The sequence below is a fragment of the Cydia amplana genome, chromosome 17 (assembly GCF_948474715.1).
Source record: "Cydia amplana chromosome 17, ilCydAmpl1.1, whole genome shotgun sequence".
In the NCBI taxonomy this organism is placed as follows: domain Eukaryota; kingdom Metazoa; phylum Arthropoda; class Insecta; order Lepidoptera; family Tortricidae; genus Cydia; species Cydia amplana.
Window position 1 is genome coordinate 13,355,366 of NC_086085.1, and position 26,271 is coordinate 13,381,636.

The following is a 26,271-nucleotide window of genomic DNA, read 5'->3' on the forward strand; positions in this document are numbered from 1 at the left end:
AAATATCTAGCTATAACACAAAAAAAAAAAAACTTAGAAAAGTTAGTATGTTTGGTGTTTTAATATAAAAAGTAGGTACAAAGTACATAACAGTCACAGCAACAAAAATAGCGGATGATATAAAATCATCATCTTCATCTTCCTTGCGTTGTCCCGGCATTTTGCTAAGGCTCATGGGAGCCTAATTCATAATTCATTTATTGCATTTATAATCATGTGTTACATAAGGTCTTACAAAGGGCATTTTACAGCTAGCGTTCACATGAACCCCGTTAGGGTACATAGCAATGTACTTAACTAAAACTTAATACTAAAGTAAATTAGTGGAAAATAATTAAAAATTTAACAATTAATAAAAATATTTTTCATTTTAACTAGTTTACAAAGTAATAGGTTAAATTTAACGTCGACAATAAAATAAATTAGTTCAATTTATGTATAAGTATATAATTATTAAAAAATTCATTTAGGTATATGTAATAATTAATAAAAATAAATTAATTCATTGTTTAGGATTCAATTGAGTGTATAAGAAAATATGATATACATTTTATTAACATTTATATTTACAAATGCCTATATTTTTAAATTCGATAAGGTTGTATCATTTAAAAATTCATTAACAGAGTAATAGCATCTTTTTTCTACTCCAGCACTTAAATGTGTCAATTAAATGACTGACAGTGATATCTAAAGCAATGTCATTTGAATGCTTTGTCTATAGGCTCATAAGATGACTGCTAGCAGTCATCTTATGAGTATAATACAACTGCTTTATTTTTTTTAAAGATACAAGTTCCGATCATCTTGATTGAAAGAGGTATGTTTTCATTTACAATAATAACTCTTTTTTTTTTTAAATAATAACTCAATTTTTTTTAAATAATAACTCTTTTTAGGGTTCCGTAGCCAAATGGCAAAAAACGGAACCCTTATAGATTCGTCATGTCTGTCTGTCTGTCCGTCTGTCCGTCTGTCCGTCCGTATGTCACAGCCACTTTTCTCCGAAACTATAAGAACTATACTGTTGAAACTTGGTAAGTAGATGTATTCTGTGAACCGCATTAAGATTTTCACACAAAAATAGAAAAAAAATAATAAATTTTTGGGGTTCCTCATACTTCGAACTAAAATACAAAAATTTTTTTTTCATCAAACCCATACGTGTGGGGTATCTATGGATAGGTCTTCAAAAATGATATTGAGGTTTCTAATATCATTTTTTTCTAAACTGAATAGTTTGCGCGAGAGACACTTCCAAAGTGGTAAAATGTGTGTCCCCCCCCCTGTAACTTCTAAAATAAGAGAATGATAAAACTAAAAAAAATATATGATGTACATTACCATGCAAACTTCCACCGAAAATTGGTTTGAACGAGATCTAGTAAGTAGTTTTTTTTTATACGTCATAAATCGCCTAAATACGGAACCCTTCATGGGCGAGTCCGACTCGCACTTGGCCGCTTTTTTTTTTAATAATAACTCTTTTTTTTTAATAATAACTCTTTTTTTTTTTTTTTTTTTGCTGCAGCTGTCATAGAAAAAGTAATGTATGCAACAGCTCATAATTGGTTCTTAAAATTCTCGGGTCTTTTTTTACAAAACTCGACTACGTCTCGTTTTGTAACTTCGACCCTTGAATTTTAAGAACCCTTATTATATCACTGTTGCATAAACTACTATTAATTAACAGATCTTTAAGTTTTCGTTTGAACAATTCATCTTTGGTTTCATTTTTTATTTCTTCTGGTATTTTATTCGCTATTAGTATACATCGGTAATACGGACCATTTCTGAACATTGCTAATTTTGAAGCTGGTAATTCTGCCTGGGGTCCGCTTGGCAACTAATCCCAAGAATTGGCGTAGGCACTAGTTTTTACGAAAGCGACTGCCATCTGACCTTCCAACCCATAGGGTAAACTAGGCCTTATTGGGATTAGTCCGGTTTCCTCACGATGTTTTCCTTCACCGAAAAGCGACTAGTAAATATCAAATGATATTTCGTACATAACTTCCTCATTGGTACGAGCCGGGGTTTGAACCCGCGACCTTCGGATTGGAAGTCGCACGCTCTTACCGCTAGGTCACCAGCGCGGATGATATAAAATAACACACCAAAAATATCTGCCACCGTGGAATACTTTTCCATAAGAGGATATTGATGACATACAACTTACGATACGAGTATCTCCATAGTGCGCATGAAAAGTATATGTGACAATCTATAAGTAATTGCTCTACATATATAGAGACATTATGTCTCTTTTTGGTGCTGTGTCTATGCGGGAATAATGGTAGATACTTTTGCCGCGTAGTCTGATCCGCTACTTTCGATGCTGACTGTACAGAAATAAAATCACTATCTTTTCATTCATTAAGACAATACACAATGCATGAATCAGCTCCATATAAATGATTTAATTACATTTATGTAACCGACTGAGCAATCTTTCCTGACCTTGGCTCCATTGTTCGTGCATCGTTACAACATACTCAAGAGACAGTCTCTTAGCGAAAACATCGTCCGATAGTATACCTTACACCATTACATTAGGGTCCACAAATGTTTAGTCAATAATTTATATAACACAGTGTGAAAATAGAATAAAAAATTGGATCTTAACTAGCGGTAATAAGGTTCGATATGTGTCAATCTTAGGTGATATATGCGTGGAAATAGTCCGTGCATTTTAATGACAATTAGCTTTTGTTTTTAGGGTTCCGTACCCAAAGGGTAAAAACGGGACCCTATTACTAAGACTTCGCTGTCCGTCCGTCCGTCCGTCCGTCCGTCCGTCCGTCCGTCCGTCCGTCTGTCACCAGGTTGTATCTCATGAACCGCGATAGCTAGACAGTTGAAATTTTCACAAATGATGTATCTCTGTTGCCGCTATAACAACAAATACTAAAAATAAAATAAAATAAATATTTAAAGGGGGCTCCCATACAACAAACACGATTTTTTCTGCTCTATTTTTTGTTGATGGTGCGGAACCCTCCGTGCGCGAGTCCGACTCGCACTTGGCCGGTTTTTTTTGTGTTATCATTTCGTCGGGTGACAAGTAAAAGTCACTAAGTACTATCAAACAATTAAAGTAACAATGCACTTTATTACACTTGTAACACGGTTTATTGTCCAATAATTTCAATGATGTTAGTTAGTGACTTTTACTTGTCACCCGGCGATTTATACATTTATTGATTTATTTAAACTTTATTACACAGTAAAAATTGTACAAAAGGCAAACTTAATGCCAGAAGGCATTCTCTACCAGTTAAGCCTCGGGCCAAACAGAGAACAAGCAGTAGGTGCTGGAAATATTTACAATGTACGAAATATTTTATATTAAATATAAATACGTGTTCCATGTCTTATCTACGGTCACATATACCCATGGTACAGTCAGTAATAGAAATAGTGAAGCGGGCGAGGTGTCCGAAAGCTGAAGCCTGGAGGCCTATCCAAGATGAATAAATTTTCTGAAAACTCCATAAATGAATGGCGCCTCTGACCAAATGTAAAATAAGGTTTACAAATGTAAACATTATTACGAAGAGATAAGGTCCACTGATAGTAAAATTAAGAGCTTTATTTTGGCAAGGATTTCAACTAAAGCCACTTCCTGAGTGTCTTTTGGTTCGAGGCTATGTTTGCTAATGTTTGCTTCCACTCGGAAGTAGATTCACGTGTGTTTATATATAGACATCACATTAGTGTTTGTTTAGTCGAGGTTATATCCTAGGTATGTGTACAATAGGCGTGTTTTATTTTTGTGCGATGTTCGTAGAAAAATTAGAAGTTTGGCGTGGTCACAGTCTATTACTGCTTAGTTATAACCTGCTAAACGCCACGAAACAATACCGTTGACAGCATTACGCTAACTTCACAGTTAGTGTAAGGCCTGAGTGGACGCTCATGTTGGGCGTGCAGCGGGGCGGGCCGTGCGGCGTGCATGTCAAACAAATGCAAACGTATAGGAGCGGCCGTTAGTGCACGCTGCTTAAATCACTTGTGAGCCCGACGCCACGCTGCACGCCCCGCCGAACGCTCCGCTCCGAGCGTCCACTCAGGCCTTACACTTACACTTTAATTAGCAAATTGCAGGGTGTCGCCACCAGGTTAACAATGAGTCAGTCACACGGTCAACTCAAACGAGGTTTTTCTTGTTATTACGTCATGAGCTGACGAGTTTTATTATTTAACTAGCGACCCGCCCGGGCTTTGCACGGGTTAACAAATTGTCCGTCTTACGGTCACGTGATCTGTCGCGAGTTTAACATTTTTTCCCCACCTCAAAAAGTGCACAGCGCCGCTAAAGAAGTTTTCACTTAAAAAAAAACGCATCAAAATCCGTTGCGTAGTTTTAAAGATCTAAGCATACATAGGGACAGACAGACAGCGGGAAGCGACTTTGTTTTATACTAGGGAGTGATGAATATGCTGCAGAAGTTACCAAACTGTAGGTCGCTCGTATCTATACCTATTAGGGAGCCGCAGAATAATTGAGAACCCCTGGTCTAAGTTAATGAATATTTTAAACCACAATTTTATTGTAAGCCTTGATAAAACAATTGGATAATGTATTACCAATATTTAATTGCTAATAAAATGGTAGGCCTATGTTTATTGTAAGGATTGCCGCAATTTATTACTTGCTTATAAGTTACTAGCTGTTGCCCGCGACTTCGTACGCGTGGATTTGTATATTGGTGGTTATATATTCTACATTAGCTTAGAACATTATGCAGCAAGAGATTGCGGTAGGACGGTTAATCATTTCTTAATTATTAATATTATACAACGCATGAGACTTGTCTTTCACAACCTACGAAGTTTCAAGCCCCTAACTGAATAAAATTGTCCTCGATGTAATCCCTCTAAACCCCCTTAGAAGATTTTCATGTCCTTTATTTAATAAAACCTACTACCTAACTACCTATTTACGAAGTTTGAAGTTCCTAGCTTTAAATAAAATTTGAACCCTATACAAACTTTCAAACCCTTTTTAACCATTTTAGGGGATGAATTTTTTAAAAGCTGCAATTATTTTTCTTGTATTCTAATAATATGCCTTTAAACAACGATTCTAGTCCCGCACTCAAAAAAATGTTTGGCCTCCTCTGAAATTACTTTTCTTCTCTTTTGATAAAATACATTTTTACGAAGTTTCAAGTATGTAGCTTTAAATAAAATTTAAACCCTATACAAACTTTCAACCCCCTTTCGACCCTTTAATTAAGAGATGAATTTTTATAAACGCTGAAATTACTTTTCTCGTATTTTAATAATATACCATTTTACAAAGATTCAAGCCTCGTACTCACAAAAATGTTTGATCTCCATACTAAATTTTAACCCTTTTTCACCACCTTGAGGGATGAATTTTCGAAAACACTAAATAAGTTTTCTTCGCTTTTAATAAAATACCTTTTTACGAAGTCTCGAGTTCCTAGCTTAAAATATAATTTGAACCCCATACAAACTTTCAACCCCTTTTTAACCCTTTTAAAGGATGAATTTTTAAAAACGCTGAAATTAGTTTATTGCCCGTTTAAAATAATACCTTTTTACGAAGTTTCAAGTTCCTAGCTTAAAATAAAATTTGAACCCCATACAAACTTACAACCCCTTTTTTAACCCTGTTAGGGGATGAATTTTACAAAACACTGAAATAACTTTTCCTGTCTTCTAATAATATCCCCAAATAGAAAGATTCAAGTCGCGCGTTCGAAAAAATGTTTGATATCCATACAAACTTTCAATCCCTTTTTCACCACCTTAGGGGATGAATTTTCAAAAACGCTGAAATTAGTTTTCTTGTATCTTAATTTAATACCTTTTTGTAAAGTTTCAAGTTCCTAGCTTAAAATAAAATTTGCACCCTAAGACGAACTTTCATCCCCTTTTTAACTCCCTTAGGGGTTGAATTTCCAAAAACGTTGCAATTACTTTTTTTGTAATCGGCTATTATGCCTTTCTAAGAAGTTTCAATGCATTTGTAATGGATTCAAACTTTCAACCCCTTTTTAACCCTGTTAGGGGATGAATTTTACAAAACGCTGAAATTACTTTTCCTGTATTTTAATAATATCCCGAAATACAAAGATTCAAGTCCCGCGTTCGAAAAACTGTTTGATATCCATACAAACTTTCAACCCCTTTTTCACCACCTTAGAGGATGAATATTCAAAAACGCTGAAATCAGTTTTCTTGTATTTTAATAACATATATTTTTACGAAGTTTCAAGTTCCTAGCTTAAAATAAAATTTGAACTCCATACAAACTTTCAACCCCTTTTTAACCCTGTTAGGGGATGAATTTTACAAAACCCTGAAATAATTATTCCTGTCTTCTAATAATATCCCCAAATACAAAGATTCAAGTCCCGCATTCTCAAAAATATTTGATCTCCGTACTAATTTTTAACCCCTTTTTTACCACCATGGGGGATGAATTTTTAAAAACGCTGAAATTAGTTTTCATGTTTTTTAATTTAATACCTTTTTACGAAGTTTCAAGGTCCTAGCTTAAAATAAAATTTGCACCCCAAGACAAAGTTTCATCCCCTTTTTTACCCCCTTAGGGGTTGAATTACCTAAAACTTCGCAATTACTTTTTTTTGTCATCGGCTATTATGCCTTTCTAAAAAGTTTCAAATCATTTGTAATGGATTCAAACTTTTAACCCTGTTAGGGGATGAATTTTCAAAAACGCTGAAATTACTTTTCCCGTCTTATAATAATATCCCTATATACAAAGTTTCAAGTCCAACACTCACAAAAATATTTGATCTCCATACAAACTTTCAACCCCTTTTTCATCACCTTGGGGGACGAATTTTCGAAAACGCAGAAATTAGTTTTCTTGTTTTTTAATATAGTACATTTTTACAAAGTTTCAAATTCCTAGCTTAAAATAAAACTTGCACCCCATACAACCTTTCATCCCCTTTTTAACCCCCTTAGGAGTTGAATTTTTCAAAATCGCTTCTTATCTCTTGTACACTTTATAAATTCAACCTAGTGTGCAAATTTCAACTTTCTAGCTTTTGTAGTTTCGGCTCTGCGTTGATGAATCAGTCAGTCAGTCAGTCAGTCAGGACACTTGCATTTATATATATAGATAATAACAATAAAAACGAAAAAAACTATTTATTACACCATTTATCAACACACTACCTTACCTTATCAAACAAAGTCCCCCGCCGCGTCTGTCTGTTTGTGTGTATGTATTATGTTCGCGATAAACTCAAAAACTACTGAACGGATTTTCACGCGGTTTTCGCCCATCAATAGAGTGATTTCTGAGGAAGGTTTAGCTGTATAATTTGTTAAGGATTTGTGTAACCGGGCGGGCGTCTTAGTTATTAGTAAATTACATTATTTGATTAATTTTTTTACTGACAAAGCTGGCTTTGCCAGACTAATATTCAACCTCCTTGTCAATTACTGGCTGAATTTACGATTTTGGCATTAATAAATAACTGTCAATGCCCAGAAGACAGTAGAGTCTGTGTGGAAAGAGAAGAGCCGCGGAATGTATTGGTCCCCATACATTCCACGACTCTACTCTTTCCGCTTTGACTCTAAATGGGCAATGTTTTGTTGTCGATTTCTTTGTTTCGCATTTCGTTTTTGTTGTCGAAACTATAAGGGTCCCTACCCTACTTCCTAGTTGACTACGGAAACCCAAAAAGATCATGCATCCTGTATAATTAAAAGTGTCGGGTCGTTGAACTAAAGTTCATTATAATGTAAATGAGTCTCTCAAGGTGCAGGCAATGTCACGGAAATCTGTTCAGTTCAAGTTTGCTCGAGTTTGGACAACATAAACATGTACAGAAAATTACACCGTATTTTAAAGTCAATAAGGTTGAAGATTTTCAATAATTTCATACGTCGCAAATGTTGCCCACGCGCATACGAATAAACAAGTTTTGCCGTGTAAAGTTGTTTATTCGTTCCATAAACTGCATGAAGGACGAAAATACAATTAAAAATAGGATAAACGTCCAACCGAATTAGGCTTTTTAAGACTCAAACTGCAACGATTGCAGACAACGATTGCTGAATTCTGTGTTCGTAATATTTGTAGGCTAAGGTAAATGTCTAGGTACTTACAGAAAAAAAAATCCCCAAAATAAGTTTAGGCCGGAAAAGCCAAAAAATAAGAAATAAGAAAGCCAAAAAAAAGAAGTTTTTTTTTTCATGTAATTTTAAGCATGTCATTTCAAAATGAGAGCGTAATTTAATTTCAGTGGTATGGAGGCGGCTAGGTTTATGATTCTTAAGGGGCTACCTACGGTTTTCATCGATTTTTGACAAGATTTGAATCGTATCTCCAACTTTTGCACTACAGATATATTTATAAGAAGACAAACGGTTATCGGTTCTTCAATCTTTTATCTCCATATTTGTCTACCGGATTTTGAAAGAAATAGGTGCTTATTTCTTTATGATTTCCCTTAGCACAATAACTTTACGATTTACGATAGGTATTCGATAACGTGATAATGACGCGTCCCCAGTACCCATCGTAGCACTGACCTAGAAATGTTTAACCCGTTATAGGTCTTTAACCTTCCCTATAACTACCATGTAAAATGTATAATTACATTAATTGCTGAATTGATATGAGGTGTCGTGAGGCCTTTATGGCGGTGTTTATCGGTATTTAATTTACCGAGAAGGGTATGGTTTTGACCACCCAACAAGTTATGATGTACAATGTTTCTTTCTAGCAAGTACGAGGGGTATTCAAAATATTCTCGGTATGAGAATGAAAACAAACAAGTACGAAAAGTTTGATATTTTTATTTTTCAATATACTCCCCCCCTATGTTCATACACTTAAAAGATCGATCAATTATTTTTTTTAATCCCTCGTAAAAATATTTTTTATCTTTCGTGTAAAAATGCTCCTCCACTGCCGCCTTCAATGCTTCATCGTCAGAAAATTTATTTCCACGCAGATCCTTTTTAAGATTGGGGAGCAAAAAGAAGTCGCTGGGGGCTAAGTCCGGACTATACGGTGGGTGAGTAACAGTTTTAAACCCACATTCAACAATAGCTGCCTTGGCAATATGAGCAGTATGGACGGGGGCGTTGTCATGCAGAAGCAGAATACCTTTGGTTAACTTTCCTCGCCTCTTTTCTTTAATTACATCCTTTAATTGACGTAGAATGTTAGCGTAGTACTGTCCTGTGACATTTACACCTTTTTCTTTATAATCGATTAGTAATACTCCTTCACAATCCCAAAATATCGTGGCCATGACCTTGCCAGCTGAAGGGATGACCTTGAACTTCTTGGGATGAGCTGAACCCTTAATGTGCCACTGCATGGACTCTTGTTTACTCTCTGGGTCATAATGATGAACCCAGGTTTCATCTCCAGTAACTATTCTTTGCAGCACCTCATCAGGATTTTCACCGCACAGGTCAATAAAATCGGAACAACAAGCTACACGCATGTCTTTTTGAAGCCGAGTCAGCATTCGCGGAACCCATCTTGCACTTACTTTTGACATATTAAGATGGTCATGTATAATATCATGTACGGTACCAATAGAGAGATTGGTTACTTGTGCTATAGATTTTACCTTCACTCGACCATCTTCCAATATAAGTTTTTCCACTTTATCAATATTTTCTTGTGAAGTAGCTACTACAGGCCGGCCAGGTCTAGGGTCATCTTCAATACTCTCCCTTCCGCGTTTAAACTCGCTTGACCACTTTTGAATGGTAGATAAAGAAGGAGCAGACTCACGGTAAACACAATCCATTTCCTCTTTTATGGTTTTTTGATTTTTACCCTGTTTTGTCAAGAATTTTATCACGCATCGATGTTCTAATTTAGTTAACATTGTCAATTCGCACAGGATGTTCATGTTTGTTCAGCAATTGCAGAAAAACAAAAGACTATCTCGGTTCGAATTATACTTTTTTTTAATGTCAATGAATAAACCTTAGCGGCCAGTAACGAAAGAAATTTTAGAAGAGGTCGTAAGATATCAATACCGAGAATATTTTGAACGCCCCTCGTAAGTATGTGAAAGCGTGAGGGAATGGTTAAGTGGGTTGGTTTCTGTCTAAATTATTTCGATGATATACATACATACCGCTTTAATGTTACCAGTTTTTTACTCTGATATAAGTAGAGTTTACGTGCGTGAAATTAGGTGCCTCCATGCGACTTGAACTGATGCTCGTATTATCTATCCATCTAATATATTGTATTTACTTAATAGTATTTTGGCCAATAAAATTGGTCACCATAGGACGCCATAGCCCATAGCTATTAGAAATAGACAAAATGAGATGATACTTTTGTGTGTTAAACTTCACACAGCCTTTACTTTTTCGATCATTTTGAACCTTATTTCATAAGTAGCGAATTGCATCATGACTCATGATCAATAATAAAATTTGCGCCACCACGTACAATCATTGCGTACTGGAATGCATCAGGGCCCTAGCCGTAGGGCGATACATTGTTAATATTGTTATGAAATACTTTTACCGGCCGTTACAACTAGGTACTTCAAACAATCCTGTTGGTGTTTCTCGATTTGTAATCATTTGTATCTGTTTGAGATAGTTGTTCGTATCACTATGTCAAAAGTTTGTATTAAGTGATAAGTATTAATACCGTAATGGTTTCATGTATAATAAGTTGTTTGTTAGGTACACGCGCGGTTTAGCCGCTTAACGCTTGGTGTTCAAAAGTTCAAGAAAAGAGCGTACTTCCATCTTAAACGTCGGCAACGCACTTATAACCCTTCTGGTGTTGCGGGTGTCCATGGGCGACGGTAATCGCTCCCCGCTCCTATATCATAAAAAAAGAACAAAAACAGCTAAAGAACGTTAGAGAGTCCCTTTGCCTTGGGCTCACCCGGCGGATACGATAATATGAAGCTAATCCTGATTAAACGATTATTATCTTCTATTCCAGACCCATGTCTCTACATCCTGCGATTCTCATCACAACTGCAGTTCGAAGACAAGTCTCACGAAGTGAGCATGACAGCTCTTCGGCTCGTGCAGAGAATGAAGCGCGACTCCATACATTCAGGAAGGCGGCCGTCCGGCATCTGCGGCGCTGGTAATATGGATATTTTATTAAGTGTATAGTCTACACGCGGCTCCGGAGCCCTGCCGTGCTTGCGCCACCACGTACCCGTGGTCTTCTGTGTAGGTATCAGGCTACAAAACTTTTGCTGCAAGCGGTGATAAGTGATGACTTGTGTATTGTAAGGGCAAGGCTCAAGGGGCCCACTGATTAACAGTCCGCCGGACGGTAGCCCCGCTTAAATATTAATTTTATTTAGTTTTACAGACAACAGAAATACATCATCTGTGAAAATTTCAACGGTCTAGCTATTACGGTTCATGAGATACACCCTGGTGACAGACAGACAGCGGAGTCTTAGTAATAGGGTCCCGTCTTTGCCCTTTGGGTACGGAACCCTAAATGTCTATTATTTCTTCCTCAGCCCTCCTAATCGCCGCTCGCCTACACAACTTCTCCCGTACACCAGCCGACGTGGTCCGGATAGTGAAAGTCCATGAGTCCACGCTGCGCAAGAGACTCCTGGAGTTCGGAGACACTCCGTCGAGCGCGCTGACGCTTGAGGAGTTCATGACAGTGGACCTTGAGGAGGAACAGGACCCGCCGGCGTTCAGAGCGGCGAGGAAGAAGGATAGAGAACGGTTACAAAAGGTAAGACTAATGGAGGTTCATAGACTGATCCTGAAAGTTGCTACGCATTTCTGACTTGAGACTTCGCGATATCGAAGTTAGAGACGTTTAGTCTTGTAAGATCGCGAATGCCTATACATCTTCTACCTGTTCACCTACATCACTATAGAAAGATGTGTACTTCTTAGACTCGGTAAAGAAATATTGATTTTTCTCCGACCCCAGCCTTCTTGGGTGGAAGGCCTTCGAACTATCAAACTAGATGGTACCATCAGATAAACCATCGGAAATTGTGATATCCCGTCACATTACCCGTCAGCGTGAAAAAAAATAGTTATTTGTACAACAAGAGATCAAAGTTTGATATTTCTTCGAGTGCTTATTTTGAGTCCCGTGCAAGCGAAAGATTCTATAATATTCTATAGAATCTTGAGCGCAGTAAGGGACTCAAAAGCGCACGAGATGTAAATAACTTTGATCTCGTGTAGTACACAACATTTTTCACCTCAGCAGTGAGAACATATTAGAGAACCCGAAAAATGTATTCCTTCTTCATCGCTTACCTCTATTCACTCATGTTTTCTTAAGATATACGAACAATTAAATTTTCACCTCAGCAGCTCGAACAAGGGTACTTTGCTACTTAAAAACAGTGAGCAAAATCGCATTTTGCTCACTGAATGAGCAAAATCGCATTTTGCTCATTTTGTCTCACTCAGTGAGCAAAATGCGATTTTGCTCACTGTTTTTAAGTAGCAAAGTACCCTTGTTCGAGCTGCTGAGGTGAAAAGAAAATTGTTGAATTGCAGTGTCTTGTAACTTATTTTCACTTAACCATTTAACCTCGTAAGTCCCCGTGTAATTGTACAAGTACAAATTAAATTAGAGTTTTGAACTCATATAGAAATAAAATAAAGTTCCAAATTCAAAAGCGTCAAAATTGCCATGGGTCTTACGAGGAATTGTGTATTTCAGTTAATGGAAGAAGAGGACGGCGAGAAGGAAATGACTGACCTGCAGAAAGAGATAGACGCACAGTTAGAAAAGGACAACTCGAGAAGAAAGAAGGCAGCCGCCTCGGCAGCAACACCCTCGACTCCCCTGACATTATTAAGCGGTAACTAATTGATTCATTCGATTTTCCATTCAATCATGTGCTCAAGAGCTACACGAGCTTATTCCACCGTCCCCATTCTACCATCGGATTTTTAGACGCACGGCCGGTTTCCATCCTTACTTGGTAGATATTCCACCAATTCGCACGAAGCGCTTTGCTTCCTCGTTTCTTATGCGCACTGCCAAAGAATGGAATTCCTTGCCGGCGTCTATATTTCCGAGCTCATATAACCCGGCAACCTTCATAGCAAGAGATCTAAGGTCCACCACCTTGCATTTTGGAGACAAAGCAAACCGCTTGGAACAGGTGTTCCTGGGGGTGATCTGAGCTGATTTACCCCGGTTGCCGAGAGGTCCCCCCCAGCAGGTGGGCAGGGGATGGGGGGCAAAAGTGCCTCCGGCGCGCATCACACTAAATTTTATATCTGCATACATCTAGCAACTATATCAAGTTTGGTGTCTTTTTCGTATAATTCGAGGATGGAGAATTCATTTCTGTGACTAAACTTTCACTCACCCATACAAAAAAATCGAGAAATTCAAAATTAAAAAAATATCTTTACACTTTTTTTTTTGAAAATCCTCTACAAAATTAAAACTACGAGGATTTGCTCTACAAAAAAAATACCTGTCAATGGCCTAGTTATCCTTATATATAGAATAGTAAACTTCTCAATCATTTTTCTTTTATAACTCTGTAAAAAAAAATATTTATGTCGCGCGGCGTACCTGCATTGTAAGAGCAGTATGCAGCTTTTAGGATTTTTAAGTATGTTTTGATGGTTTCTTATAAGTTATTATGCTTCTTTTTGTAGATTACATTAATATATTACTTCTGGACGTGATATATATGCAAATATAAATGAAATATATAAATAATAATAATAAGTGGCAGCACAATTCCAACAAGCCCTCGAGCTTGGTTCTCTCCCACCTTCCTTAACAACTGGTGTCACCTTCCTGCTCTTCAAGTCCGGTAGTACCACGGAAGCAAAAAACTACAGACCCATCACATGCTTGCCTACACTCTACAAGCTCCTTACATCCATTTTGAGAGCAAAAATCAATGCGCACATTGTCGCAAACAATATTTTGGCTTCCGCTCAAAATGGATGTAGGGTTGGGTCCCGTGGTACTAAAGAGCTCCTCCTCATAGACATGACCATATGCCAACAAATCCGGCGGAACAAGGGGGCCCTCTCAGCCGCTTGGATTGACTATAAGAAGGCCTATGATTCGGTGCCTCATTCATGGCTGGGGAGGGACTTAGAGCTGTATAAAGTTGATGCAGCTTTGAGAGCCTTCCTAAGCGCGTGTATGAGGCAGTGGACCACAGTCCTTCGTCAACCAGGAGGCGGGGATGACCGCTCTGGCCCGCAGGATTTTATAAGGATTGAGCGAGGAATCTTTCAGGGTGATAGTCTGAGTCCCCTGTGGTTCTGCCTAGCTCTGAATCTCCTCATGAACCTCACCCTGCTGAAAAATTTGGGACTAGGTTGGCGGCTTCGGTGAGGGAATGAATGAAGGGTGAAGTCATTTCTCACCTTTTGTACATGGATGACCTCAAATTATTTGCACAAAATAGCCAAGACTTGTTGGACCTACTGAAAACTACCGAAGTCTTCAGTAGTGCCATCAACATGGAGTTTGGTGTCGATAAATGTGCGGTTATACATGTAGAGCGGGGGAGGGTTGTAAATTCAACAAATTTACAACTCTCTGAGACAATGGCTTTCAGATCTATCTCTGAATCAGAAACCTATAAATACCTTGGTATGTCACAGTTTCTGGGTATTGAGGACGAGGGTATTAGACGGTCGGTGAAGGAGCGCTTTTTCAGTCGGCTCACAAAAGTCCTTAACAGTCTTTTGTCAGGAGGCAACAAAGTGCGTGCCTTCAACGCCTGGGTAATGCCCCTACTCACATACTCCTTTGGCATACTAAGGTGGACTCAGACCGAACTGGACGCCCTAGATCAGAGGGTCCGATCACTGCTCACCATGCATCGCATGCTACACCCACGCTCGTCAGTTATGAGATTGTACATCCCACGGAAGTGTGGAGGCCGAGGCTTCCTAAACGCTAAGGATCTCCACAACCGCCAGGTGTACAATCTCAGGAATTATTTCCTTAACAACGAGTGTGGGATCCGCTCTCCTTGGCAAACGAGAACTGGCGCAAACCTGTGGTACTAAGTACTGCGGATCGCAAGGCGGCATGGGAGAGTAAGGTGCTACACGGGCGGTTCTACAAGGCCCTCACGGGACCCGATGTGGACCTGCTCGGGTCGGTGAACTGGTTACGATTCGGGGACCTCTTCGGAGAATCCGAGGGTTTTGCCTGTGCAATTGCGGACGAAGTAATGATGACGAACAACTATCGGAAATATATCCTGAAGGACGGTACGGTCGACATTTGTGGGGCATGCCGCCGTCCCGGAGAGTCACTCAGGCATATCATTTCCGGTTGTTCTCATCTTGCTAACGGGGAGTACTTGCACAGACATAATCTGTGCAAGCTCGTAGCCAGGATTATTCACCAGCAACTTGCTCTTCTATATGGTCTTGTGGACCGCGAAGTACCGTACTACAAGTATTTACCTGCGCCTGTTGTCGAGAATGGTCGTGCCACGCTCTATTGGGATCGATCTATCATCACTGACAGGACTATTGTAGCCAATAAGCCTGACATTGTGATAATAGATCGATCGCAATGTCGGGCCGTGCTCGTTGACATCACCATCCCCCATGATGAGAATCTCGTGAAGGCCGAGAAGGACAAGTCCAGTAAGTACTTGGCTCACGAGATAACCGCCATGTGGGATGTTGATTCGACGATCATTGTCCCGATAGTTGTTTCAGCGAACGGTCTAATAGCGAAGAGTCTCGACCAACATCTTGAGAGACTCTCGCTAGGTGGTTGGATCAAGGGCCGGATGCAGAAGGCGGTGATCTTGGACACGGCGCGGATAGTCCGCCAGTTCCTCTCTCTGCGGCCCTGACCACCGGCAGCTTGGGCCTTGCCCCGCTGCTGGCGGCACCCTAGGTTAGGTTTTTTATAATGTGTTTATATGTATTTTTTATTGTTTTGTAAGTTTATATTTTACTTTTATATTCATATTATAAAAAACCTAACTTAAGATGAAAGATAAATAAAGTGAATAATAATAAAATGCTTTATTGCACACTACAAAAGAAATGTTACAAAAGTATGAACAGGTACTAAAATGTAGGTAACAATAGGCGGACTTATCGCTAAATAGCGATCTCTTCCAGACAACCTTCAGATAGTGAGACGGCGGAAAAGATTCAAGTTAACGGAAGTTAAATAAAGATGTTGGGAACTAATACCAACGGTCCCTGAGCGCGAGCGCCGCTGCACTGCACCGCATTCACCTCCGTTTAGATACCTACACTACACGCAAATTTAGTATAATTTTTATGTATACATAGATAAGTATCTCACAAGACGTAGAAGATAAAAGGTCACAATAACTAAATAAAAAATTGATCTGTCGTGAAACTATCCAGTAGGTAGACAATTTAACTCATTCTGCATAGGATAATCCAATATTCAGTTATATCGTACTTATTGTAAATTCCTTTATTGTTTTAAATATTTACTTTCTGTACCTACTTGCGTTATGCTGAATAATGTTTTGAAGTAAATGCGTGTCTAAACTAAATGCGTGTAGGTATACCTACTTCAGCACGGTCCGCCGTGCGACACAAAACATTTTTTAAAATACAATTATTAGTTAAAAATGGTTGATAAGTTTATTATTCTCATGTATTTTTTTTAAGAGCAGATCCTCATAGTTTTAAATATGTAGAGGATTAAAAAAAAAAAGTAAAGATTTTTTTTGAATTTTGAATTTCTCGATTTTTTTGTATGGGTGAGTGAAAGTTTAGTCACAGAAATGAATTCTCCATCCTCAAATTATACGAAAAAGACACCAAACTTGATATAGTTGCTAGATGTATGCAGATATAAAATTTAGAGTGAGGCGCGCCGGAGGCACTTTTCCCCCCCCCCTCCCCTGCCCACCTGCTGGGGGGGACCTCTCGGCAACCGGGCGAAATTAGCTCAGATCACCCCCAGGAACACCTGTTCCAAGCGGTTTGCTTTGTCTCCAAAATGCAAGGTCCCCTTAGAAAACGGGATCTTAGATCTAGTACTATCAAATCAAGGGTGAACAGGCACCTTCGGGGCAGGCTCGCTCCATCGTAGGCCACGTCTTCGCCTCGTCTTTATAATTAAAAATAAAACCAAATTAAATCACACCATAAATTATAATAATTTATGCAACAAGAGAGCTCGTTGTTTTTTGCAGTGAGTGTTGATATTGACTATCGAGAAAGGGATGTCCTTTAACGTCAATGTGGGGAAGACCGTCGCCCACACTCAGTGGCGTAGCTAGAGGATATGGCGCCCGGGGCAGGTACCAAATTTGCGCCCCCCCCCCCCTCCCCCCCAAACGAAATGAACTAACGAAAGGTTTACTTTTGATTTAGGCAAATAAGTGTTTTTTTAGTACATCGGTGGCTAACAAGCTTACGACTCACCTGATGGTAAGCGGTCACCGCATCCTATGGACGTCTACACTCCAGAGGCGTTACATGCGCGTTGCCGACCATTTTAAAACTTATACACTTAGACTTGAAGATTCAATATCGCTTGTAAGTTTGGGATCGTAGACTATTCATAGCGCGCCTCTGGACTGATTTGAAGGGACCAAGGTGGCATCTAGGTGCTCCTGCCCAAAGGTAACAGCAGTACTCATTATATGGGATCTGTCCATGGTCGTACGCAGCATTTTTTAAGGGGTGGGGCAGAAGTAGGGGAGGCTGGGGACGTTGTAACAGGGTACGGTTGAAACCGAGATTCTTCGCTTATGGTCAGAGACCAGGGTGGGATAACTGCCCCACCTTGCCCCACCGTGGGTACGCCTATGGATCTGTCTGCCCCAGAGTAAAGTATCGCCTCCCTTTATTGAGTTTTTTGGATACGAGCGCAGCCTACCCAGCAAGGTGGCTACGAAATTATTGGACGTCACTGATGGAGATGTCAACACCGAGGCTCCCAATACTCCCTGACATGGGAAGGGTTGTGCCTTGAAAATTGAGGTTTTTCTTAGCGGTAAACGCGCAAAATTGAGCCTTTCTGGGATTGAATTGGACTAAATTCTCCCGATCCCACACCGAAACTCTGGATCTGGATAGAATGCTCTCAATAACTGACACAGGTTTTTCACGGCATTCTAGTATCACAGAACGAGCGATGTTGGCACGGCATGTGTTATACAGGTTGGTCCAAACCTTGCCGTCCAAAAAAAATTTTTGGATTCCTCACGCTGTGTATAGGAATTAACTATCTGGGAGTCTTCTACCTCGCGTTGTCCCGGCATTTTGCCACGGCTCATGGGAGCCTGGGGTCCGCTTGGCAACTAATCCCAGGAATTGGCGTGGGCACTAGTTTTTACGAAAGCGACTGCCATCTGACCTTCCAACCCAGAGGGTAAACTAAGCCCTTATTGGGATTAGTCCGGTTTCCTCACGATGTTTTCCTTCACCGAAAAGCGACTGGTAAATATCAAATGATATTTCGTACATAAGTTCCGAAAAACTCATTGGTACGAGCCGGAGTTTGAACCCGCGACCTCCGGATTGCAAGTCGCACGCTCTTACCGCTAGGCCACCAGCGCTTTTTTTCATATAAATGATAATCAGGAATACTTAATTAGAACGTGTATTTCTCAGTACACGGCCGGGGGACAACTGAGGAGCAAGTCGCGCGGCGGGCATTCCGTATAGCGCGGGGAAATGCTGACCACGTAATCTGTCCCTATACTGTGGGCTATCAGAATTTGTATGTTAGCCGACTTTTCGTAGTTTTCGAATTATGATTTTTATTTTTATTACTTTTAACTTTTGTTGAGAAATTCCGGGGGAAGCAATTATTTATTAAAAAAAACTATTGAACTTTTTTGAATATTTCTTTTTGTAATATAATCCTTCACAAACGGCATAGTTGCAAAAAAAAAATCAGCATCCTCTCTTGACTGAGTTGGGAAAAAAAGACAAACTTTTACGTTCAAGCATGTCAAGCTTAGATGTTGCTCTTACCTAAATAAATAAAAAATACAAGCGATTTCAAGGACTTTTGGTTATTTTAGAAACTGCTAGACCCTACGTTTTTTTAAAAGGTCAAAAAAGTGATACTTAATAGTCATAATTTGTTAGAGTCGCCGGTCAAAGGAACTGAGGTGGAAAGCTTCCAAATTAGTAATTCATTACAAAAATCCTCTTTTGTTATTTCTACTATTATTTTATGGGGTCACTTCCCCATCGCTAATTCATGTTATCAGTGCAAATACCACGAACAATTATTAGAAGGCATAAAAGCAACGCAAAGCTTCACCCCGGAATTTCTTAACAAAAGTTAAAAGTTAAACTCGAAAACTACGAAAAATCGGCTAACATACATGGGGTATATTCTAATAACCAACGATGAGGATTCTAAAAACACTTTTTGGACGTCAAGGTTTGGACCATCCTGTATACAGGGTGGCTAAAAAATAACTGCATTTCCGTTGCCAGGGAGGTTTTGGGATTATACTGAGCAATTTTTACTATGAGAGCAACCCCTAAGTCGCGAAAAAAAAAATTTGACTGTTTCTACATTTTGGCTGGTCCATTTTCTATGGGAGGTCTTTTGCCCATTTTGGCGCCCCCCCTTGGACGGCGCCCGGGGCACGTGCCCCCCCCAGCCCCCCCCTAGTTACGCCACTGCCCACACTGTTAACTGTCCATCGATGGACCTTATGCCTATCGTAATAAGGTTCACCGATGTACAGTCGCCATCAGATATATCGGAGCGGCCAAGGTGTTCACAAAATCTGAACACGCACTCTAGCGCCTTGACAACAGAGCCGTTCAGATATTTGTGAGCACCTTGGTCGCTTCGATATATCTGTTGGCGACTGCACAGTTAAGGTTGCTGTTTGTATAGTGTACTATTAGACAGCTGAATCAAATTATGTATTTGGGTCAATCAACTATTTCTTGTTGTTATTCTGTTCCATCAGCGAGGAGACAATAGTAGCATAGATTGTTAGAACTGCTGTACCATGTTCTACTAACATGCTCAGTAGATGTCCCATTATGGAAAGGTCTTATAACTACCATAAAATGCAAGTTTGGTTCATTTAAATACGAAAAACCTAGAATTTTAACAGTGACTCAGGAGACCGTAACCATAGCAACGTGTGACAAGAAAAAGTTGATTAACCCACTTACCTTTTCCCAGATGATGGCACATCAGAAGACGCGGAGGCATCCCGGTTCGCCGCTGAAGACACGTTAAATCTCCTCGGTGAAATCGCCAGCGAGGTGCAGCCCAAAACAGAGGCATCGCAGAAGCAGGAGAAACTTAAACTGGAGAAAGGACTAGGTAATTAAAACGTACTAGCTTCTACCTATGACTGCATTGCATCTGCGTAAAACGATAGATAGATAGATAATTTCTTTATCCATACCCACAACATTAAGAACATGCAAAAACAACTAAAAACTATTAACTACCTATAACTTTATGAAGTCATGTGTCGCGGCACAGAAAAGGCGCTATACGGCAAGCCACATCGCTGATATTCTGCCAGTATAAAACCTTATATAAAAATATGCAACGCTTATTCAACGCTTGATGATGATTTTGTGATGATGATTGATAAAATAGTTTTCCCCGGGACTCAAACCATCTCCAACTACAACGAATTTAACAGATCGACCAATTTGCATACTAGTTTTTCGTACCATCTGCATGAGCCTTAAATATGATAACACCGATGAATATTTTCTATAATTATATTGTTGGATCATGGAGTTCATCAGTGTGAATTATTTAATTTCTCCTTAATTTCAAAAACAATCTTGCATTTTTTTTTCATAGCCTATTTGTGTGTCCCACTGCTGGGCAAAGGCCTCTCCCCTGGTTCTCCATGACTCCCGATTCAGCGCTTCTTCCGGCCAGTTGTTAAATCTTGCATGCTTCGTTAAATTGTGATTCTTTAATTTCTCATTCCAGGTCCAGACTTAGCAGTAATAGGTCTAGGCAATAGGCCTGACCAGCCCGAAGAGAAGGACAAGTTTCTAAAACCCGAGCCGAAGCCCCAATTCGGCGCGGACCTGGTCGCCGATGAACTCATACTGGCTCCCAGTGACGAAGATTATGTCAGCTCGCTTATTATGAGCGAAGAGGAGGCGAGGCATAAGACGCAGCTGTGGAATAAGATTAATGCCGGATACTTGAGGGATCAGAAGGGTAAGTATACAAGAGAATGTCAGGGTCGCCATGTAAGGCACCCAGTAATGAAGACTACGTCAGCTAGTGAGCTGCTCCTCGCTCATAATAAGCGTATTATGAGCGAGGGGGAGGTGAGGCATAAGACGCAGCTGTGGAATAAGATTAATGCCGGATACTTGAGGGATCAGAAGGGTAAGTATACAAGAGAATGTCAGGGTCGCCATGTAAGGCACCCAGTAATGAAGACTACGTCAGCTAGTGAGCTGCTCCTCGCTCATAATAAGCGTATTATGAGCGAGGGGGAGGTGAGGCATAAGACGCAGCTGTGGAATAAGATTAATGCCGGATACTTGAGGGATCAGAAGGGTAAGTATACAAGAGAATGTCAGGGTCGCCATGTAAGGCTCCCAGTGATGAAGATTATGTCAGCTCGCTTATTATGAGCGAGGAAGAGGCGAGGCATAAGGCGTAGCTGTGGAATAAGATCAACGACGGATACTTGAGGGATCAGGAAAGTGAGTATACAAGAGAATGTCAGGGTCGCCATGTAAGGCTCCCAGTGACGAAGACTACGTCAGCTTGCTTATTATAAGCGAGGAGGCGAGGCATAAGATGCAGCTATGGAATAAAATTAATGCCGGATACTTGAGGGATCAGAAAAGTGAGTATACAAGAGAATGTCAGGGTCGCCATGTAAGGCTCCCAGCGACGAAGAGTATGTCAGCTCGCTTATTATGAGCGAGGAGGCGAGGCATAAGACGCAGCTGTGGAATAAAATCAATGCGGGGTACTTGAGGGATCAGAAAAGTGAGTATACAAGAGAATGTCAGGGTCGCCATGTAAGGCACCCAGTAATGAAGACTACGTCAGCTAGCGAGCTGCTCCTCGCTCATAATAAGCGTATTATGAGCGAGGGGGAGGTGAGGCATAAGACGCAGCTGTGGAATAAGATTAATGCCGGATACTTGAGGGATCAGAAAAGTGAGTATACAAGAGAATGTCAGGGTCGCCGTGTAAGGCTCCCAGTGATGAAGACTACGTCAGTTCGCTTATTTGAGTGAGGAGGAGGCGAGGCATAAGACGCAGCTGTGGAATAGGATCAATGCGGGGTACTTGAGGGATCAGAAAAGTGAGTAAAGAATACTTTTCTCTACCAGAGAGCCCTGTCGCGGTCGCCTTGTAAAGTGGGCGGCACGAAAGAATTAGGTTAACCGAATATTAAGTTTTTTTCTAAGCGTCTAGATTCAGAAAAATGTGTCTGTCGTTTAGTAAACTGCAATACCTTGTCTCAGACAGGTATGGTGATTTGTGACCGCACCAATAATTGTCCTTTTAGGCCTTATTTTAGGCAGCTTTTGAAATTAAATGTTGTAAGCCCTGAAATTGAGCATAAATATTTGATCTAAGAAAAAAAAAATGCACCATACTTATTTGGAAAATAAATTAAAAAGTGTAGTATATTTGGGAATCCACTCTTTACAAAGATAAAGGGCAGATATGCACAGACCGAATCCCATGCGGGCGTAACCTCGGGCACCAGTGGTAAAGTTACTAAAACAAATTATTTTCATTTCACAGTCAAAGAAGAAATGCGAGCCAGAGAAAAGGAGGAAGGCAAAGACAAAAAGAAGAAAGTACGAGGCTCATACAAGAAAAAGACTCCTTGCAACGCCGCCACGGCCGGAGAAGCCATTGAGAAGATGTTAGCTGAGAAGAGAATCAGTATGAAGATTAACTACAATATATTGAAGACGCTGGACCATCCGGGGGCTCCGATGTCCCCTGTTAGAGAGGCTACCCCTGTCCCTGAGTAAGTTTACTTTTATAATGATATCTTTTATAAGAATTATTGATAAAGAAGAATAGAAGACTCCTTGTAACGCTGCTACGGCCGGAGAAGCCATTGAGAAGATGTTGGCCGAGAAGAGAATCAGTATGAAGATTATTAGATTAACTACAACATATTGAAGACGCTGGACCATCCGGGGGCTCCGATGTCCCCTGTTAGAGAGGCTACCCCTGTCCCTGAGTAAGTTTACTTTTATAATGATATCTTTTATAAGAATTATTGATAAAGAAGAATAGAAGACTCCTTGTAACGCTGCTACGGCCGGAGAAGCCATTGAGAAGATGTTAGCCGAGAAGAGAATCAGTATGAAGATTAACTACAATATATTGAAGACGCTGGTCCATTCGGGGGCTCCGATGTCCCCTGTTAGAGAGGCTGCTACTCCTGTGCCTGAGTGAGTTATTTTTCTCAAAAATGGACGGCAAAGTCGACGTTGCCGGTTAAAAAATAGGTCGCGAAGTGCGTAGTTTATGGTCATTCAAAAAATTAAAAAGTTAAAAACATTGCAGTCTCGATTTCGGGACTGCAATGTTGCATACAAATTCCATTATTTAACGAGTTCCAAACTTTTTAAAACTTTAAATGGCCATATCAAATGAAGGCATAGGTCCATTAAACAGCCAAACGGATGATCAGCACTTATACACTTGGTCTATCAGATTTATCAGATCTTGGTCTTGAGATATCAGTCGTCCGTTTAAAACGAATCCTCAGCCTGCAAGTAGCTACTTCCGAACCTCGACAATAATGTACTATTTATAAAGATTGTTGTCTATCATGGACTGCCTCCGCTATTAAAAAAATGTAGTGGAGGAGAAAATCGGCATGAAGATCGACTACTATATATTGAAGACACTAGATAATCCCGGGGCTTCCGAGCTGCCGCACCTTTTACTAAATCTGTCGTCTGTCTAATATCTATCAGCGTCTGTGTATCTCATCAACTTTCATAATAGGTAGCTGAAAGAGAGGTTTACAGTGTTATTAGAATTCAAGTTGAAGCAAATATTTAATAACTTCGTTTACATTTTCCTTTCAGAGCTAAACCGGCCACACCCGCCCCGGTACCAGCATCTCCAGTGCCCAAGAAACGCAAGAAGAAGGGTCCCCCCGCCACACTCAACGTGGCCAGCCCCGCCCCCTCCCCCTCCCCCTCCCCCTCCCCCGCCGTCGCCACGCCGGCGCCCGCTACTCCTGCGCCAGGTATTTATACTTGGTCAACCAGATCTTGTCAGTAGAAAAAGGCGGCAAATTTGAAAAAACCGGCCAAGTGCGAGTCGGACTCGCGCACGGAGGGTTCCGCACCATCAACAAAAAATAGAGCAAAACAAGCAAAAAAAACGGTCACCAGTGTTGGCCGAAAGTTAATGCAAATTGAAAATGCTGGCCATTAACCATTATAAATTGAATCGTAAACTATAATCGTCCGATACGGTTTAAGGTTCAATTTATAATGGTTAATGGCCAACATTTTCAATTCGCATTAACTTTCGGCCAACACTGACGGTCACCCATCCAAGTACTGACCCCGCCCGACGTTGCTTAACTTCGGTCAAAAATCACGTTTGTTGTATGGGAGCCCCACTTAAATCTTTATTTTATTCTGTTTTTAGTATTTGTTGTTATAGCGGCAACAGAAATACATCATCTGTGAAAATTTCAACTGTCTAGCTATCACGGTTCGTGAGATACAGCCTGGTGACAGACGGACGGACGGACGGACGGACGGACGGACAGCGGAGTCTTAGTAATAGGGTCCCGTTTTTACCCTTTGGGTACGGAACCCTAAAAATGTAGGCGCGAAGGGATATCGTCCCATAGAAAATTTGAATTTCGCGCCTTTTTACTGACAAGATTTGGTTGACCAGCTATATTTTTTATTTTATTTAATAAAATAGAGTGTTCCTCTTAAATATAGTCATAGCCCCGCAAAACTCAACAATGAGTTTGACTGTGGAGTCATCAGTCTCTAGTCACAGCTGTGGCTGTTTTTTTCCAACTGTCAATACGATTTTGCAACTATGGAATTTCCATGAAACACTAGCATGTGACGTCACAATCAAATTACCTACTCTTTATAGTTTTAAACGGGTTTTAAAATAGGAATTGTGTCTAAAATAACTGCTGTCTACGTTTCTCTATTCATCTTTTGGTGCTTTATGTCATGCTTGGTGTAAAATGATTTATTTTAAATACAGTCAAATACCCTATTTAATAGAGTTTTCTAGTTTTATGAATATTGGGGGTAAAGCTTTGGTTTCCTCCGAAAGCGGTGCCGTCATATAGCGGCCGTCTCCATACAAATACTACGACATCCATATTTAGCCGTATTATTTAGTATGGAGACGGCCGCTATATGACGGCACCGCTATCCTAGGAAAACCGATCTTAAGTGTTTACACCATTTTTGTTTCAGATGCTGGTGAAGATTACGACGAGGACGTAGAAGTGGAACCTCCCGCCGCCGCGGAAGAGCTGTCTTTAGGCGCCCTACTCCAAAATGGACAGGACGACGACTATTATGATTACGAGGAATACTAAACACATACAGGACGTAAAGCTTTGGATTCCTCCGAAAACGGTGCCGTCATATGACGGCCGTCATATAGCGGCAGCAAAAGACGGCCGTCTTTACGGTGGCGACATGTGGAAAGTACCACGGCGTCATAACACACCGTCATCCACCAAGGTCGAAGCGGCAAATTTGAAAAATGTAGGCGCGATGGGATAACGTCCCATAGAAAATTTGAATTTCGCGCCTTTTCCTACTGACAAGATTTGCTTGATCATCTATAATTTACTTGGAGGATGAAATATCATCAGAAGAGGAAAATAATCGTAGTACGAAATCATTTATTCAAATCTCGTGTCATTTATTCAAAATGGCGTCACCGCTATCTAATAAAACGTTCACGAAACTATCGACACCGTCATGACGGCCGTCATCTTACGTTACGTTGACCATCAACGTAACGTAACGCCGTCTAGGAAACCGCGCCATCTTGTTTACATAGACAACGTTCTAGTGACGTCAGTCAACGCTATATAGCGGCCGTAATATGACGGCACCGTTTTCGGAGGAATCCAAAGCTTAACGGAAATAATGGGAATCTATTTAAGGGCATATTCGGACTATTCGGTATCGTGTGAATAGTGAAAAGAAACTTTTTTTTAACGCGAATTTTTTTTTTCGAGAGACCAAGAATGTTTCGCGTCAAAATAGTTATTTTCGATACAAGCGCGAAAAAGAGGAAATTCGAAACGAGTGGCGATAAATTAAAACACGACCGAAGGAAGT

General features: G+C 40.2%; 1 protein-coding gene across 1 annotated transcript in view; it reads left to right on the top strand.

The window, feature by feature from the left end:
- LOC134655846 (transcription factor IIIB 90 kDa subunit) overlaps positions 1-25,514 on the top strand; it is a 51,415-nt gene extending 25,901 nt beyond the window's left edge. Inside the window, exons 5-13 of the mRNA XM_063511337.1 lie at positions 10,958-11,107; positions 11,499-11,725; positions 12,680-12,821; positions 20,129-20,272; positions 20,906-21,142; positions 22,703-22,934; positions 24,013-24,176; positions 24,933-24,938; positions 25,390-25,514. Of these exons, the coding sequence (XP_063367407.1) occupies positions 10,958-11,107; positions 11,499-11,725; positions 12,680-12,821; positions 20,129-20,272; positions 20,906-21,142; positions 22,703-22,934; positions 24,013-24,176; positions 24,933-24,938; positions 25,390-25,514 (1,427 nt within the window). The remainder of the gene's footprint in view (positions 1-10,957; positions 11,108-11,498; positions 11,726-12,679; positions 12,822-20,128; positions 20,273-20,905; positions 21,143-22,702; positions 22,935-24,012; positions 24,177-24,932; positions 24,939-25,389) is intronic.
- Positions 25,515-26,271: the final 757 nt, after the last annotated feature.